We start from the raw sequence: 19,162 nt of genomic DNA on the forward strand, positions 1-19,162 counted from the left end.
AAAGAATAGAAACCACCCAAAAATGACCCCATTTTAGAAATTACACCCCTTAACCACCTCCGGACCGCCTAACGCAGATGTGCGGTCCGGAGGTGGCAGCCCTGCGCAGAGTCACGCATATATGCGTCATCTCGCGAGGGTCGCGATTTCCTGTGAACGCGCACACACAGGCGCGCGCGCTCACAGGAACGGAAGGTAAGCGAGTGGATCTCCAGCCTGCCAGCGGCGATCGCTCGCTGGCAGGCTGGAGATCCGAATTTTTTAACCCCTAACAGGTATATTAGACGCTGTTTTGATAACAGCGTCTAATATACCTCCTACCTGGTCCTCTGGTGGTCCCTTTTGTTAGGATCGACCACCAGAGGACACAGGTAGGTCAGTAAAGTCGCACCAAACACTACACTACACTAGACCCCCCCCCGTCACTTATTAACCCTTTATGAACCCCTGATCACCCATGATCACCCCATATAAACTCCCTGATCACCCCCCTGTCATTGATCACCCCCCTGTCATTGATCACCCCCCTGTCATTGATCACCCCCCTGTCATTGATCACCCCCCTGTCATTGATCACCCCCCTGTCATTGATCACCCCCCTGTCAGGCTCCGTTCAGACGTCCGTATGATTTTTACGGATCCACGGATACATGGATCGGATCCGCAAAACACATGCGGACGTCTGAATGGAGCCTTACAGGGGGGTGATCAATGACAGGCGGGTGATCACCCATATACACTCCCTGATCACCCCCTGTCATTGATCACCACCCTGTCATTGATCACCCCCCTGTAATGCTCCATTCAGACGTCCGCATGATTTTTACGGATCCATGGATACATGGAACGGATCCGCAAAACACATGCGGACGTCTGAATGGAGCCTTACAGGGGGTGATCAATGACAGGCGGGTGATCACCCATATACACTCCCTGATCACCCCCCTGTCATTGATCACCCCCCTGTAAGGCTCCATTCAGACGTCCGCATGTGTTTTGTGGATCCGATCCATGGAGCCGTAAAAATCATGCGGACGTCTGAATGGAGCCTTACAGGGGGGGTGATCAGTGACAGGGGGTTGATCACCCTGATCACCCCCTGTCATTGATAACCCCCCTGTAAGGCTCCATTCAGACGTCCGCATGTGTTTTGCGGATCCGATCCATGTATCCATGGATCCGTAAAAATCATACGGACATCTGAATGGAGCCTTACAGGGGGGTGATCAATGACAGGGGGGTGATCAGGGAGTCTATATGGGTGATCACCCCCCTGTCATTGATCACCCCCCCTGTCATTGATCACCCCCCTGTAAGGCTCCATTCAGACGTCCGCATGTGTTTTGCGGATCCGATCCATGGATCCGTAAAAATTATACGGACGTCTGAATGGAGCCTTACCAGGGGGGTGATCAGGGAGTCTATATGGGTGATCACCCCCCTGTCATTGATCACCCCCCTGTCATTGATCACCCCCCTGTAAGGCTCCATTCAGACGTCCGCATGTGTTTTGCGGATCCGAACCATGGATCCGTAAAAATTATACGGACGTCTGAATGGAGCCTTACCAGGGGGGTGATCAATGACGGGGGGGTGATCAGGGAGTCTATATGGGTGATCACCCCCCTGTCATTGATCACCCCCCTGGTAAGGCTCCATTCAGACATTTTTTTTGGCACAAGTTAGCGAAAAAAAATTGTTTGTTTTTGTTTTTTCTTACTAAGTCTCATATTCCACTAACTTGTGTCAAAAAATAAAATCTCACATGAACTCACCATACCCCTCACGGAATCCAAATTCGTAAACATTTTTAGACATTTATATTCCAGACTTCTTCTCACGCTTTAGGGCCCCTAAAAAGTCAGGGCAGTATAAATACCCCACATGTGACCCCATTTCGGAAAGAAGACACCCCAAGGTATTCTGTGAGGGGCATATTGAGTCCATGAAAGATTGAAATTTTTGTCCTAAGTTGGCGGAAAGTGAGACTTTGTGAGAAAAAAACAAAAAAAAAAAATCAATATCCGCTAACTTATGCAAAAAAAATAAAAATTTCTAGGAACTCGCCAGGCCCCTCATTGAATACCTTGGGGTGTCTTCTTTCCAAAGTGGGGTCACATGTGGGGTATTTATACTGCCCTGGCTTTTTAGGGGTCCGAAAGTGTGAGAAGAAGTCTGGGATCCAAATATCTAAAAATGCCCTCCTAAAAGGAATTTGGGCCCCTTTGTGCATCTAGGCTGCAAAAAAGTGTCACACATGTGGTATCGCCGTACTCAGGAGAAGTTGGGCAATGTGTTTTGGGGTGTCATTTTACATATACCCATGCTGGGTGAGAAAAATATCTTGGTCAAATGCCAACTTTGTATAAAAAAATTGGAAAAGTTGTCTTTTGCCAAGATATTTCTCTCACCCAGCATGGTTATATGTAAAATGGCACCCCAAAACACATTCCCCAACTTCTCCTGAGTACGGCGATACCAGATGTGTGACACTTTTTTGCAGACAAGGTGGGCAAAGGGGCACATATTCCAAAGTGCACCTTTCGGATTTCACAGGCCACTTTTTACAGATTTTGATTGCAAGGTACTTCTTACACATTTGGGCCCCTAAATTGCCAGGGCAGTATAACTACGCCACAAGTGACCCCATTTTGGGAAGAAGACACCCCAAGGTATTCCATGAGGGGCATGGCGAGTTCCGAGAATTTTTTATTTTTTGTCGCAAGTTAGTGGAATATGAGACTTTGTAAGAAAAAAAGAAAAAGAAAAAATCATCATCATTTTCCGCTAACTTGTGACAAAAAATAAAAAGTTCTATGTACTCACTATGCCCATCAGCGAATACCTTAGGGTGTCTACTTTCCGAAATGGGGTCATTTGTGGGGTTTTTCTACTGTCTGGGCATTGTAGAACCTCAGGAAACATGACAGGTGCTCAGAAAGTCAGAGCTGCTTCAAAAAGCGGAAATTCACATTTTTGTACCATAGTTTGTAAACGCTATAACTTTTACCCAAACCATTTTTTTTTTTTTGCCCAAACATTTTTTTTTTTATCAAAGACATGTAGAACTATAAATTTAGCGAAAAATTTATATATGGATGTCGTTTTTTTTGCAAAATTTTACAGCTGAAAGTGAAAATTTCGTAAAAATGTACTTACAAAAAGTAAAAATGTCAGCAGCAATGAAATACCACCAAATGAAAGCTCTATTAGTGAGAAGAAAAGGAGGTAAAATTCATTTGGGTGGTAAGTTGCATGACCGAGCGATAAACGGTGAAAGTAGTGTAGTGCCGAAGTGTAAAAAGTGCTCTGGTCATGAAGGGGGTTTCAGCTAGCGGGGTTGAAGTGGTTAATGTATACAAAACTGATTTTAAAAACTTTGTTAACCCTTTACGTGTTCCACAAGAATTAATGGAATATGGAGATTAAATTTCAGAATTTCACTTTTTTGGTAGATTTTACATTTTAATATTTTTTTTCCAATAGCAAAGCAAGGGGTAACAGCCAATATTTATTACCCTGATTCTGCGGTTTATAGAAACACCCCACATGTGATCGTAAACTGCTGTACGGGCACACGGCAGGGGGCAGTAGGAAAGGAACGCCATATGGTTTTTGGAAGGCAGATTTAGCTGAACTGGTTTTTAGATGCCATGTCCCATTTGAAGCCCCCTGATGCACCCCTCAGTAGAAACTCAAAAAAGTGACCACATTTTAGAAACTACAAGATAAGGTGCCAGTTTTATTTGTACTATTTTGGGGTACATATGATTTTTAATTGCTCTATATTCCATTTTTTTGTGTGGCAAGGTAACCCAAAAAAATGATGTTTAGGCACCTTTTTTTTTCTTTTAACAACATTCATCCTGACTAAAGATGTCGCGAACATAAAATTTTCCGTTTGCAAACGGCGAACGCGAATTTTCGCAAATGTTCGCGAACGGACGAACGGCCATATACTTCAATAGGCAGGCGAATTTTAAAACCCACAGGGACTCTTTTTGGCCACAATAGTGATGGGAAAGTTGTTTCAAGGGGACTAACACCTGGACTGTGGCATGCCGGAGGGGGATCCAAGGCAAAACTCCCATGGAAAATTACATAGTTGACGCAGAGTCTGGTTTTAATCCTTTAAAGGGCATAAATCACCTAACATTCCTAAATTGTTTGGAATAACGTGCTTTAAAACATCAGGTATGATGTTGTATCGATCAGGTAGTGTAAGGGTTACGCCCGAATAACAGGGACAGATCAAACTCCCCGTTTAACGCACCGCAAACAGTCCATTTGCACATCTGCAAACTACCCATTTGCACAAGGTTGGATACCAAGCTAGCCATGTCCCGTTCCTTGTCCTCACTGATGTCATTGAAGGTCTCTTCCTCCAACCAGCCACGTACAACACCAAGAGTCCCTGAAAGGTGACAACAAGCCCCCTGGGAAGCCTGCTGTGGTTGGTCTTCCACCACCTCAAAGCCATTTCCTCCTCTGACTCGTCTTCTTCAGACCCCTCTCTCTGTGCTATTATAAGATGTGTTAAGTAGTACTATTCCTATCAGTTTAATCCCTGTTACGTCCCCTATCAGGGAACGTGTATATAGCATTGATTTTAGGAACGGGGAGATGGAAAAAGATGCTTGGTCAGGCCTCCTACTTCAAATTTGGGGCACTGCACGTGCAATCTAATGTGCCACCAGATAGTTGTGGTGTGTTATGTTGTTCTATGCTTATCAGTTTAAGGAAAATGACTGATATTATTTCACAGTCAAAAAAGTTATAATTTTTTTTTAAATGCAAGCTATTGTGACACCAGATATGAGTGGTGGCACTGGGCAAGTGGGCACAGTATACGCTGTGAGCCTGACACAAACGCTGGCAGGCAGGCAACTGCAATTAGATTACACAGGAAAAAAAAAAGCAGACTAATGTTCTAGGGCTTTTTGGGGTGCTGTCCTTACAGCAGAGATCAGATGAGTCCTTCAGGACTGTAGTGGACACTGAATACACTGGCCTAGCTATCGATTTCCCTATTAAATCAGCAGCAGCTACACTGTCCCTCCTCTCACTAAGACTGCAGCTTCCGAATGAATCTAAAATGGATGCTGTCCAGGAGGTGGGAGGGTCTGGGAGGGAGGGTCTGCTGCTGATTTCTCACTAAGACTGCAGCTTCCGAATGAATCTAAAATGGATGCTGTCCAGGAGGTGGGAGGGTCTGGGAGGGAGGGTCTGCTGCTGATTGGCTGGAATGTGTCTGCTGACTGTGAAGTACAGGGTCAAAGTCTACTCAATGATGACGAATAGGGGGCGGACCGAACATTGCATATGTTCGCCTGCCGCGGCGAACACGAACAAGCTATGTTCGCTGGCGAACTATTCAAGACATCTTTAATCCTGGCAGGTTAGATCATGCGCTATTTTTATAGAGCAGGTTGTTGTTGGACGCAATGATATTGTCAGTTCTGTGAGAAGATCTGGCAGACGTTTTTCTCTACCTCTTGTATGATGTTCTTTGTTTTGGTTTCACTTTCTCATCTCCTTTCCTTCTGCCAGGTGTCACTTATTTCGACTAATCGTCTTCCTTTATAATCCCTCCCATACTGCCTCACTTTGCAGTTTATACTACTTCCTGGGTGAGGTGTTCACTGCTGGAGGCTGCTTCTGCTATTTGTACAGATAAGTCTTTTACTTTATTGTGTTTCCTTGCTGGCTTGATTCTAGGTGACCCTGACTCCGTCCGTATTAAGTGCAGGGAGCCGGTGGTCCCCTCACTATTATAGTGTTTTCAGGTGTCGCACAGTATTAGGTACGCGGGCACGCAATAGTCTACCATACAGACATTGAGTCATACACTAACAGGTTGCCTAGGAGACCCAGCCTGAGGCTGGATCTCCTCGGCACCCGTGTAAGGCACTGGGCAGCCTCTGCACGGCATCGGGCTGCCTTGTCACACATCGGGTCCCCGCCACAGCAGCACGGGACTCGATGCGCTCACTCACCCGACACAAACCCCTTCTATGTCACGGTCAGCCCAAACGCGGCATAGAAGGGGTTAATCCGCCGGCATCGGCTTTTACAGCGATGACTGCGGACACAGCAGGGGCCCAGCTACCAGGGACTGCTGGGCCCCTGCAGTGATCGCAACGGCACCGCTACGGTCCCCACGTGATCACCATGACATACTATTACGTCAAATTGCAGGAACGTAGTAGTACATAATGTGTCGGAAAGGGGTTAAAGTGTGCATCTCGGTGCGCATATTAGCCATAGCAGTCTGCAGTTGATTAATGCAAACCTCTGAACTCCCAGTCAAGGCAGACTCCATTTTAGGCTTGAGTATTCTGTCACGATACTAGTGGAATACTGCTGGAATCCAATGGCAGGGACAAGGCCTAAACACAGGAGGCACCGGGGTCTTGAACAGGAGGTAGCAGGAATGCAGATGAAGGCAGGGATCCAGACGAGAGGTCAGGGGGAAACCTAGCGAGCGGTGGAGAAAATTGGAAAATAAATCATTCCCCGGAGTCGGTGGAACGCATAGTGGCCAAGTGAGTTCCACAGTGGAACGCACCACTTCCCGGACACCCGTAACCGCAAATGACACCAAATGTCACCTACCTGGCGGTACTTGTATACCTCTATATATACCCTGTGTTCTTTGTCATTCATGTATGATTGTTTCATGACTGTTCCTGTTGAAGGGGACTAATGTGACCCCGAAACGCATTGAGCCAGACCGTTTTTTACCATTAAAAGGAATTAACAAGAAGTACCTAGTGTGGAACTGCCGTTTCTTCCAAAGATTCTACGAGCGATCCAGGCGAGGCTGGTTAGTTTTGTGGGAGTCTTGAGCTTTATCCTACAAAACACCTCCCTGGTAAGTCTTTTTCGGGGTCACATTTACTTTTGTCATTTCTATACTTCTCTATATGGATGTTATGATTTTATGCTCTTTACTTTGATAGCCGTGGCACTTACAGGTGGGTAGAAAAAAAGCAGCTAGGGGCCCAACAGCTAGACTTCATAATTTCAATGCTTACCGTCTCGATCCTCTTATAAACACCCTAACCATCCACATAAGGAGAGATAAGTGAAGGGAGAGGCAGAACAATGCTGGGAGTTGTTTAACTGTATGTTAGGGCTGAAGGGAGGGATGTTATTTACATGGGACTGTATGTTGATGGCGGCTGTGGGAGGGAGTGATGTTTACATGGGACTGTATGTTGATGGTGGCTGTGGGAGGGAATGATCTTTACATGGGACTGTATGTTGATGGTGGCTGTGGGAGGGAGTGATGTTATTTACATGATGCTGCATGTTGGAGGTGGCTGGGAAAAGATGTTTACATGGGACTGAATATTGATGGCAGCCGTGGGAGGGAGGGATGTTATTTACATGGGACTGTATTTTGGAGGAGGTGATGTTATTTACATGGGACGGTATGTTGGAGGAAGCTGAGGAGGGGGCAATATTATTTACATGAGGCTGCATGTTGGAGAAAGCTGGAGAGGGGGTCATGTTGCTTACATGGGACTGTTTTTTGGAGGAGGCTGGGGAGGGGCAAAGTTATTTGCATGGGACTGTATGTTGATGGCAGCTGTGGGAGAGAGTGGTGTTATTTACATGGGACTGTATGTTGGAGGAGGCTGGGGGGTCATGGTTTTTACATGAGGCTGCATGTTGAAGGCGCCTGTTGGAGGGAGTTATGTTATTTACATGGGACTAAATGTTGAGGGGGTGACATTGTTTAAATGGGACTGTATATTGAGGCGGCTAAGGGGAGTTGGAAAGTGATGTTATTTACATGGGACTGTATATTGAGGGGCTAAAGGGAGGAAAGTGATGTTATTTACATGGGACTGTATATTGAGGGGCTAAAGGGAGGGAAGTGATGTTATTTACATGGGACTGTATATTGGATGGAGCTGGAGACATGGTATGATGTTATTTACATGTGACTGTATATTGGATGGGGCTGGAGAGTTAGTGTGATGTTATTTACATGGGACTGTATATTGGATGGAGCTGGAGAGATGGTGTGATGTTATTTACATGGGACTGTATATTGGATGGAGCTGGAGAGATGGTGTGATGTTATTTACATGTGACTGTATATTGGATGGAGCTGGAGAGATGGTGTGATGTTATTTACATGGGACTCTAAGTGAATGAGGACATAAATGGGATGAATATAACTACAGGGGGCACTGCAGGGGAGAGCATTATAACAGAAGGGGCAATATAAATACTGGGGGCACTAAGGGGGGCATTTTAAATCCAGGAGACATTAGGCATTCTTATTACTACTGGGGGCTCTATAGGAGGGTCTTATAGATCCACATTTCTACTAAGAGCACTATTTGGGTCCTTATTACTACTCAGGGGTCTGTAGAGAGCTATATTACCACTGGGGGAACAATAGGGGGTCCTTATTTCTGCTGGGGGCTCTGTGAGGGAATTATTATTAAAGGGTGGTTCTTGTACTAATGGAGGCACTCTTGGGGAGCATTATCACTGTAGGAGGCACAGTAGGGGCCATATTACTAATGAAGGGAGTTACTATTGGTGGTACTTGGAGGAGAACTATTACTATGGTGGGGGGGGTATCTGTATGGCACTTATTTTTCTTCAGGATAGCATTTGGGGGTATTGGGGAGCACAGCGAGCAGCAGGATAACACTGTGGGGACTCCAGGTTGGGGGATGATGATAGAAATGTGAGGAATGTAATATGTCTGTGTGTCACACACTGCACAGACGAGGCGCTGCTGAAAGAAGCTGTCTGGAGCAATTGGAGAAGATGATGACAGAGAAGATCTACATCAGAGGAGATGCCACCTGGGAGGCCCTGTATGTGAGAGGTACATGCTGCTGTATAGCGAGTACAGTAAAATGCAGTGTGTGCAGGGAGGGTCAACTTACGCTACTTTGACACTAGTGGTAGCCTCCAGCAGGGGAACAGCCTGCCGGATCCGTGTTACCACTAGTGCACTGTGGCGCTGGAAGTGCCCTCTGGCCCCATTCACTAGAGAGGTGGGCTGAAAAAACGATAGCATGCTGCAGTTTTATTCCAGCCACCTCTTGGCATGTTTGCCGTGCTGCGGCCGGACCTCTGGCCTGCGCCCATTATAGTGAATGGTGCCAGAATGGACTTCCGGCGGCATGGTGCGCTAGCGGTAGCACGGATCCGGACAGGCTGTTTTCCCGCCGGAACAGCTTGTTGGAAAAGGCTACCGCTAATGTGAAAGTAGTCTTAGAGGACTGGGCGATATTCATTGGGACCCAGACCTTTTGGGACCCTAGCAAAGCCCCTTGTTTATACTATGCACCTGTATTTTTCGCCCTATAAGATGCATCGGCCTATAAGACGTTTTAGAGGAGGACAGTAAGAAAAATATATTTTTCATTAGACCTCAGGTCAGACCAGCAATCAGACCTCCAATGACAGCCCCAATCAGACTCCAATGTTAATAAGACCCCGATAACACCTCATATCAAACCCCCAATCAGATCCCAGCTCAGACCTCAAAGTGAATGACCCCCAGACCTCAGATCCCCAATATAATATAAAAAAATTTTTTTTTTTTATAAATAAAGGTGATTTATATTAACTAAAATTTACCAGTACTATGTGTCACAAGAAAACAATCTCAGAATGGCTTGGATAAGTAAAAGTTTTCAAGCGACATTCCAAAATTCCAACACCCAGCACCACTGCTGATCAGCTGAGAGAGGAGGAGGTAGTGCTTCATGTGAGAACCGCTTCCACATCATTACACTACGTCTCATCTGAGTGGAGTGGCGGCATAGTGTAATAAAAATGAAAAAATAAGAAATAAAAATAAAAAAATTAATAAATTTGTATAGCTCCAGAAAGGCAGGGAGTGAAAAACCAAAAGGCAGAAAGGGCTAAACCACTGTTTACCCATATATCAATGCATAACTAGAAATATCCTAGAACATTCCTGCACCAAAAGGCAATTTGCAAGTTGGAAGTGAAAAATTATACTTTTCATTGCCTGAATGGCAACTCTTCATACTTCTACAGCAATAGTGATTGGCATGAGGGACATCTTTGGACATTGGTGCTCAGGCTGCAGTTTTCAGGATGCAGTGTACTGTCAGAAGACTCTCCTAGACCAAGTCTGGGTGGCTGAAATTGCTTTATAAAGGTGGTAAATTAACATTATTTCCAACTATTTTGTATAGCACAATGAATGTTGTGATTTTTTTTACAATCATTATCAGGGGAAGTAAACCCTGTAATCAAATACTAGTCACATTCCAAAATGCCAGCTGGAGAACTCCTATTAACAGTGCTAGGAGAGTGCACTCAAATAGTGCCAGCCAACAGTGCAATTCCTAGAGTGTCTGTGCTGTGGTCACTCATCTTGTTTTTGCAGCCTTTGGGCTCATGAATACGGCCTTATTTTGCATCCATGTCCAATCCACATTTTTTGGCAGATTGCACATGGACTTATTTAATTTCCATGGGTCCGCAAAAAGAAAGGACGAGCTGGGCCATTAACATGAATTCTGGGCTGATTTTCATTCCCCATTTTCTTTTTCTACTTTTAATCATATCATACATATTTTTGGGTAGTTCGCCCAAATCAAAACTGAAGCTGATGATTAGAGTGACGATGAAAGCCAAAACATGTGCATAGCATAAATTATTTTTATGTACTAAATATCTCACCTCATCAGGGACTGTATTCAGATCAAGGGCATTTTTGAGAGATTGTGCAATAATGTCCTTTCGCTTCTTCAGGAAGTCTCTCTCCCCATGAGACAGTTCAAATTCAAGTCTGATGTCCAGTTCCTGATAGCTAATTTCAGATAAATTAAGTGCAAAGAATGAAAAATACATACATTTTGTACATGAATAATAGTTAGATTTTCTGAGCAAATATGTCAATCTGTACACAGTTTACAATTTGCAAGCCAAACTAAAGATTTGTCATGGTGATCACACTTTATGTAATATTCCCAGGCAAAGGTACTAGGGCACCTAGAATCCAACTTGCTACAGCCATCAGCTGTAATCTGTGAGGGAAGCAGCAAAAATTATATGGTGCATTACAATGGTGCTTATATTTCTGTGTCATGTCATGTCATCTAGAGCAGTGCTCATCAAACTGTGAGTGGGTCATCATTGGAGAAGAGCCCCCTAAATGCTGGTGAGGCACACAAGTGAGCATGTATGCCACAGAGATTTCAATGGTTGCCTCAATCTCTTTTTAGTAACATAGTTGACTTCTAGCATGCTTATTTTAAATTCTACTGGGTTCATGAGACACATTTTAAGATAAACAGATAATTTTAACAAATTTGGGTATAGACTAGGCATCACCATACTCTACCTGGTAAGGCTCCACCCACTAGATTAGATCACCAGGTTAAAATGAATATATAGTGCTGACAGCAGCCCAAACAATTCAATGTACTAAACACACCAAAAATTAGCACCAAACACATGTATATATAGTTGCAAGAGAAAGTATGTGAACCCTTTGGAATGATATGGATTTCTGCACAAATTGGTCATAAAATGTGATCTGATCTTCATCTAAGTCACAACAATAGACCATCACAGTCTGCTTAAACTAATAACACACAAAGAATTAAATGTTACCATGTTTTTATTGAACACACCATGTAAACATTCACAGTGCAGGTGGAAAAAGTATGTGAACCCTTGGATTTAATAACTGGTTGAACCTCTTTTGGCAGCAATAACGTCAACCAAACGTTTCCTGTAGTTGCAGATCAGACGTGCACAACGCTCAGGAGTAATTCTTGACCATTCCTCTTTACAGAACTGTTTCAGTTCAGCAATATTCTTGGGATGTCTGGTGAGAATTGCTTTCTTCAGGTCAGGCCACAGCATCTCAATCGGGTTGAGGTCAGGACTCTGACTGAGCCACTCCAGAAGGTGTATTTTCTTCTTTTAAGCCATTCTGTTGTTGATTTACTTCTATGTTTTGGATCGTTGTCCTGTTGCAACACTCACCTTCTGTTGAGCTTCAGCTGGTGGACAGATGGCCTTAAGTTTTCCTGCAAAATGTCTTGATAAACTTGGGAATTCATTTTTCCTTCGATGATAGCAATCATTCCAGGCCCTGACGCAGCAAAGCAAACCATGATACCCCCACCACCATACTTCACAGTTGGGGTGAGGTTTTGATGTTGGTGTGCTGTGCCTCTTTTTCTCCACACATAGTGTTGTGTGTTTCTTCCAAACAACCCAACTTTGGTTTCATCTGTCGACAGAATATTTTGCCAGTACTGCTGTGGAACATCCAGGTGCTCTTGTGCAAACTGTAAACATGGAGCAATGTTTTTTTCAGACAGCAGTGGCTTCCTCTGTGGTATCCTCCCATGAAATCCATTCTTGTTTAGTGTTTTACGTATCGTAGATTCGCTAACAGGGATGTTGGCATATCCCAGAGACTTTTGTAAGTCTTTAGCTGACACTCTAGGATTCTTCTTAACCTCATTAATCAGTCTGCGCTGTGCTCTTGCAGTTATTTTTACAGGACGGCCACTCCTAGGGAGAGTAGCAGCAGTGCTGAATTTTCTCCATTTATAGACAATTTGTCTTACCGTGGACTGATGAACAGCAAGGTTTTAGAGATACTTTTATAACCCTTTCCAGCTTTATGCAAGTCAACAATTCTTAATCGTAGGTCTTCTGAGAGCTCTTTTGTGCGAGGCATCATTCACATCAGGCAATGCTTCTTGTGAAAAGCAAACCCAGAACAGGTGTGTGCTTTTTATAGGGCAGAGCATCTGTAAAGAACACCTCCAATCTCATCTCATTGATTGGACTCCAGTTGGCCGACACCTCACTCCAATTAGCTCTTGGAGACGTCATTAGTCTAGGGGTTCACATACTTTTTCCACCTTCACTGTGATTGTTTACATCGGTGTGTTCAATAAAAACATGGTAATATTTAATTATTTGTGTGTTATTAGTTTAAGCAGACTGTAATTGTCTATTGTTGTGACTTAGATGAAGAATATATAACATTTTATGGCCAATTTGTGCAGAAATCCATATCATTCCAAAGGGTTCACATACTTTTTCTTGCAACTGTATATATAAACATGAAAAAGTCTTTATTTAACATACATTAATTTAACATGTATAAAAATATACTTTGTATAAACAGCAGCAAGGAAGGGGGAAACCTTCAGTGAGGAAAAAACAACCCTAGAGGAGGCTGAGGGGTCAACACACAAGGGTATATAGATTGCAGAGAGGCCACACACAAGCTGGCCAATAAGACAATAGAAGCCATCAGACATAAAAATCCTAAGTAAGGCATAAACAGACCTATGTGTGGAAAGGATAAGCAAATAACTACCCAGGAGTGCGTGTGGAACCCTCAGCTGCCTCCTCCCAACGTCGTTTCGCCAGTAACACCAGGCTTCTTCCGGTAGCAGAGTGCTGATTAAACCTGTTTTAGGACTCTGATTAGGATAATCGGTGGCAGTATTACACTGCCAGATCATCACTAACGAGCATTCATATAAACACTTGTTAGCAATGATCTTAGCGATTATCTGTAGGTGTACCTTAAGAATAAAAGCTCTTTGTTGCCACACACTGCTGTTTAATAGCATATTTGAAAATGGATTTCCCGTCACATACCACCATTTTGTGGTTCTGTTAGCTACTCTGATTTGTCTGTTTTTGTGAATTAAATTCTAGTGTTTTCCATTTCTTTGGAACTTATGTTGTGCCATTTTGACAACAGAGCATTGTCTTACACATTTTGACAGTGGCAAACCAGTGTTCACAGTTATTTAGCATTGTCTTTTAAAAGGGCAATATACGTAGGCATTTAATTGAATACCCATCAGGAGAGCCGAGAGGCCGTTTATCATTTTTAAGAGGGGATAAGAAGGATGACCATTGTTGGAGCAAAATGCAAGATTACTTTGGTGAACCTCAATAGCAGCAGGTTTTGTTGGTCCAGAGTGACAATATTCTTAATGGAAAACAAAAAGGAAGAAGAGACCTGTACCTAATACAGTATTGTACACATGGCTGTCCAAAAATAGTGATTGCACCTAGACAATCCAGTACAGAAACAGGCACATCACAAGTAGGGGGTCACTTGGAAGCCTTGAAGTCTATTTGAAATGAGATGGTCCACGGATTCCAAGATAAAATTGACAACTTTTTTTTATATTGTCTCATGGGTGTTTTTACTTCTACTTTACATATTTAACATTAAAAACAAGCATAAAATGAACTCAACATTTTTCAATATTACTTATTGCTTCCTCAGTAGATCTTCAGATCTGTGAAGCAACTCATTTGAAAAAAAGATATGATGCACATTCACACCTCTTGTCTGTTCGTGGTACATATGAATGAATGCTGTGTATAGAGACAATCTGTATAGTTCTCTATTTCGTTGCACCTATGTCTTTCCTGTTTAGGCCTAAAGTTCCTCCCAGCTTTTGTTCACACCTGGCATCATTCATTAGCATTCCTTAGTTCTATATATTTCTATATATTAGAGATATGTGATCATTTGTGAACTTGGTAAAGTCTGTGTATAGAATACATTTTATCAGAAATTGAAGTGCGAAGAAGGTAACCCACTTTTCCTTACACACCCTGTCCTCTACATATATAACAACTAAACAGGTTTCCTTTTGTAGTCACCATTGTCGCTTCCATATCCCTCTAAATATTTAATTTGCTCATTATTCCTACACCAGGCAAGGAGCAATTTATCTCATTGTCCCTTTTATCCTCTCACTTAGCTAACTCCACTGAGCTCCTCCTAAGGATGCTGGCCAGGGCCGGCACCACCTGTAAGGTGACCTAGGCAGCCGTGTGGTTAAAAAAAAAAAGTGCAAGTTTTTTTTTTGTACGGCGGCGGACCCTCCCCCGCACCGGGGCAGCTGCTGCACTGCCCGGGCGCAGTAGGAAGAGAGGGACTCACAGTCACAGGAGGGAAGCGCCTCTAATGTAGCGTGGCCAAGCTCTGTTGGGTCCGCGGTACAGTAGCTTTTGTTTCCTGTTCCCGCCCGGACCGACAGGAAGTGCTCACTTAGTGTGCACTTCCTGTCAGTCCGGCTGGGTACAGGAAACAAATGCTCCTGTACCGCGGACCCAACAGAGCTCGGCCACGCTACACTAGAGGTGGGGGGAGTAAATGAGAGTGACAAGGGAGGGGGGGGAGTAAATAAGAGTGACAAGGGAGAGGGGTAATAATAAGAGTGACAAGGGAGGGGGTAATAAATGAGTGTGACAAGGGGGGGAATAAATGAGAGTGACAAGGGGGAGGAGTAAATGAGAGTGACAAGGGAGGGGGGTGAGTAAATGAGAGTGACAAGGGAGGGGGGAATAAATGAGAGTGACAGGGGGGGGTAAATGAGAGTGACAAGGGGGTAATAAATGAGTGATAAGGGGGGGAATAAATGAGAGTGACAAGGGAGAGGGGGAGTAAATGAGAGTGACAAGGGAGGGGGGGAGTAAATGAGAGTGACAAGGGAGGGGGGGAGTAAATGAGAGTGACAAGGGAGGGGGGAATAAATGAGAGTGACAAGGGAGGGGGGGTAAATGAAAGTGACAAGAGAGGGGGGGTAAAATGAGAGTGACAAGGGATTGGGGGGGAGTAAAGGAGAGTGACAAGGGAGGGGGGAGTAAAGGAGAGTGACAAGGGAGGGGGAGTAAAGGCGAGTGACAAGGGAGGGGGGAGTAAAGGCGAGTGACAAGGGAGGGGGGAGTAAATGCGAGTGACAAGGGAGGGGGGGAGTAAAGGAGAGTGACAAGGGAGGGGGGAGTAAAGGAGAGTGACAAGGGAGGGGGGAGTAAAGGAGAGTGACAAGGGAGGGGGGAGTAAAGGAGAGTAACAAGGGAGGGGGGAGTAAAGGAGAGTGACAAGGGAGGGGGGAGTAAAGGAGAGTGACAAGGGAGGGGGGAGTAAAGGAGAGTGACAAGGGAGGGGGGAGTAAAGGAGAGTGACAAGGGAGGGGGGAGTAAAGGAGAGTGACAAGGGAGGGGGGAGTAAAGGAGAGTGACAAGGGAGGGGGGAGTAAAGGAGAGTGACAAGGGAGGGGGGAGTAAAGGAGAGTGACAAGGAAGGGGGGAGTAAATGCGAGTGACAAGGGAGGGGGTGTGAGAGTGACAAGGGAGGGGGGAGTAAATGAGAGTGACAAGGGAGGGGGGGGTGAGAGTGACAAGGGGGGGTGAGAGTGACAAGGGAGGGGGGGGTGAGAGTGACAAGGGGGGGGGGGTGAGAGTGAAGAGAGTGACAAGGGGGGGTGAGAGTGACAAGGGAGGGGGGGTGAGAGTGACAAGGGAGGGGGGGGGGGTGAGAGTGACAAGGGAGGGGGGGGGGTGAGAGTGACAAGGGAGGGGGGGGGGTGAGAGTGACAAGGGAGGGGGGGGGGTGAGAGTGACAAGGGAGGGGGGGGGTGAGAGTGACAAGGGAGGGGGGGGGGTGAGAGTGAAGAGAGTGACAAGGGGGGGAGAAGAGAGTGACAAGGGAGTCCCCAGAGCCAGACTGCAGCCAGAGACCAGATCATCTTATTGTCCTGGTGGTAAGTAGACAATGCAATATGTTTATTATGTAATTGTTTAGTTATTAATACTATATTGGAAACTAACTTACCTCACATTAAGGCTCCATTCACACGTCCGCAATGTGTTTTGCGGATACACGGAGCCGAGGATCTGCAAAACACGAAAAGCGGCAATGTTCGTTCCGCATTTTGTGGACCGCACATTGCCGGCACTAATAGAATATGCCTGTTCTTGTCCGCAATTGCGGACAAGAATAGGACATGTTCTATTTTTTTGCGGAACGGAAGTGCGGACCCGGGAGTGCGGATACGCAATTTCGTGTCCGGGCAGCCCGTAGGAATGAATGGGTCCGCAATTCCATTCCGCAAAATGCAGAACGAAATTGCGGACGTGTGAATGGAGTCTAGAAAGACACTATAGTCCCAGAACCACTACAGTTTAATGTAGTGGTACTGGTGCCTATAGCCTGTTCCTGCAGAGAAAAGACACTGTGTAGTACTGGTGTTAAAGGAGCACTATAGTGCCAGGAAAACAAACTAATATTCCTGGCACTATATAGTTATTAGGAGTGGGGCACCCTCGTGTCCCCCTCCCACTGGGCTGAAGGGGTTACCTGCCCTCTGCCTTTGACATTGTTGGGCACTCTCCTTTTACGAAGCATCAAATACCTGACCCTCTCTAGGATCTCCTCTTACCTCACCAACAGAACCTTCAGTATTTCCCATTCATACTCCATCTCCTCATCAAGTCCCCTCTCTGTTGATGTCCCTAAAGGCTCTGCCCTGGGTCCCCTACTCTTCTACATTTATACATTTGGCCTGGGACAGCTCCGCATCTCATGGCTACCAATACCACCTCTATACTGATGACACTCAACTCTGCTGCCTGGCTAATCCGCCACTCCCCTTGTTTCTACTGGGTCTCTCCCCTCTCTGTCAATCCCTTCACTGGCTTCCCATTTTAAACTCAGTTTAAAATAGTAACTTCATATAAGCTCGTCCACAATCTGTGTGATTCTTACAGTTCTGACCTGTTTTCCAGATACATCCCCACACAATGTCTGATTCTCACAGGACTTCCTCCTTTGTTTTACTTTCATCTGTTCTTCACACAATGATCTACAACATTTCTCAGGTTTCTCTCCTCTACTGTGGCAGTCGCTACCCCAGCACATCATAATCCCCCCCCCCCCCCCCCACACACACACACACATCCAAACTTTCAAAAGCAACCTAAAAACTAACCTCTTTAGGAGTCTACCACCTGCAATGAGCATGCTACCACCACATAGCCAGATAAGCAGCTTTTACTCTCACTTACTGGGTCCTTTGCCCTTTCCCTGTAGACTGTAAACTCTTGCAGGCCATTGAATTTATGGCATGTTCAAATAAATAATATGATGAGACTTCCAGATGCCTGGTTTTGAGGGAGAAGATAGCTTGAAGGTTTGAGGAGGAGTGTTTACACTAGGGACTGGGGGGTAATTACATTATAGGATAGTGCAGATAGAGACTTGGGGTGAGGTAATGAAGCTGGAGAAGGAATAGAGGGAGGGACTGGAACAGTTTATAAGGAAAGGTGTAGGGTAAAAAATATCCAAAAACTGTATGCATTACTGGTGAACTGTAGGAGTACAATATAGCAGTAATAACAGATACTGCATCTCTGCATGATAGCTATGATTGAGTGGTTAACATGCAGTCTGTTAAAAAAGGATCCTGAAAACCAGAGAGGAGGAGGGGTTTGCCTTTATGTAAAGTCCTGTCTAAAGCTCACACTTCCGAAAGATATAAGTGAGGAAAATGAACGTGTGAAATTTAAATCAGTTTCTATGAGTTAAAGAGGTATTCCCATCACAGACAATGGGGGAATATTGCTAGGATATGCCCCCATTGTCTGATAGGTGCGGGCCTCACCTCCTCACCTCTTTCTATGGGGCAGACGGAAATAGCCGAGCCAGCGTTTGGCTATTTTCGGGGGCCCCATAGAAATGAATAGAGGGCGGCAGCGCATGTGCAGTGCGCCTTCCATTCATTTCCCCGCTCAGTTCTCATTGTAGGTGTGAGTCCCAGAGGTGGGACCCACATCTATCAGACAATCCTAGCGATATGCCCCCATTGTCTGTGATGGAAATACCGCTTTAAGTTCTAGGCATGACCAACCTTAATCAATGAATGTCAAATATCTAATATATAAAGCTGAGTGCATGTATGTACAGCGCTGCCCATAATTATTCATACCCCTGGAAAATTTTGACTTAAAAGTTACTTTTATTAAAACAGCAAGTAATTTTTTTTTACGGGAAATGACATAGGTGTCTCACAAAAGATAAGATGATGTACGAGAGGCATTTCTCAGCTTTTATTTACATTTGAGCAAAAAGTGTCCAGTCCAAAATTATTCATACCCTTCTCAATAAATCAATAGAAAAGCCTTTATTGGCTATTACAGCAATCAAATACTTCCTATAATTGCAGACCAGCTTTTTGCATGTCTCCACGTGTATTTTTGCCCATTCATCTTTACCAATGAGCTCCAATTCTTTCAGGTTGGAGGGTCTTTTTGCCATCACCCTGATCTTTAGCTCCCTCCACAGAATCTCAATTGGATTCAA

The 19,162-nt window shown here is 44.7% G+C and overlaps 1 protein-coding gene across 6 annotated transcripts in view; it reads right to left on the minus strand.

Annotated features, from left to right (window-relative positions):
* PLA2G4F (phospholipase A2 group IVF) overlaps window positions 1-19,162 on the minus strand; it is a 569,872-nt gene that overhangs the window by 448,243 nt on the left and 102,467 nt on the right. For all 6 annotated transcript variants that reach the window (XM_044271892.1, XM_044271895.1, XM_044271893.1 and 3 more), the window contains exon 11: window positions 10,696-10,825. In XM_044271892.1, coding sequence (XP_044127827.1) covers window positions 10,696-10,825 — 130 coding nt within the window. The remainder of the gene's footprint in view (window positions 1-10,695; window positions 10,826-19,162) is intronic.

Source organism: Bufo gargarizans, chromosome 11, assembly GCF_014858855.1.
Source record: "Bufo gargarizans isolate SCDJY-AF-19 chromosome 11, ASM1485885v1, whole genome shotgun sequence".
In the NCBI taxonomy this organism is placed as follows: Eukaryota; Metazoa; Chordata; class Amphibia; order Anura; family Bufonidae; genus Bufo; species Bufo gargarizans.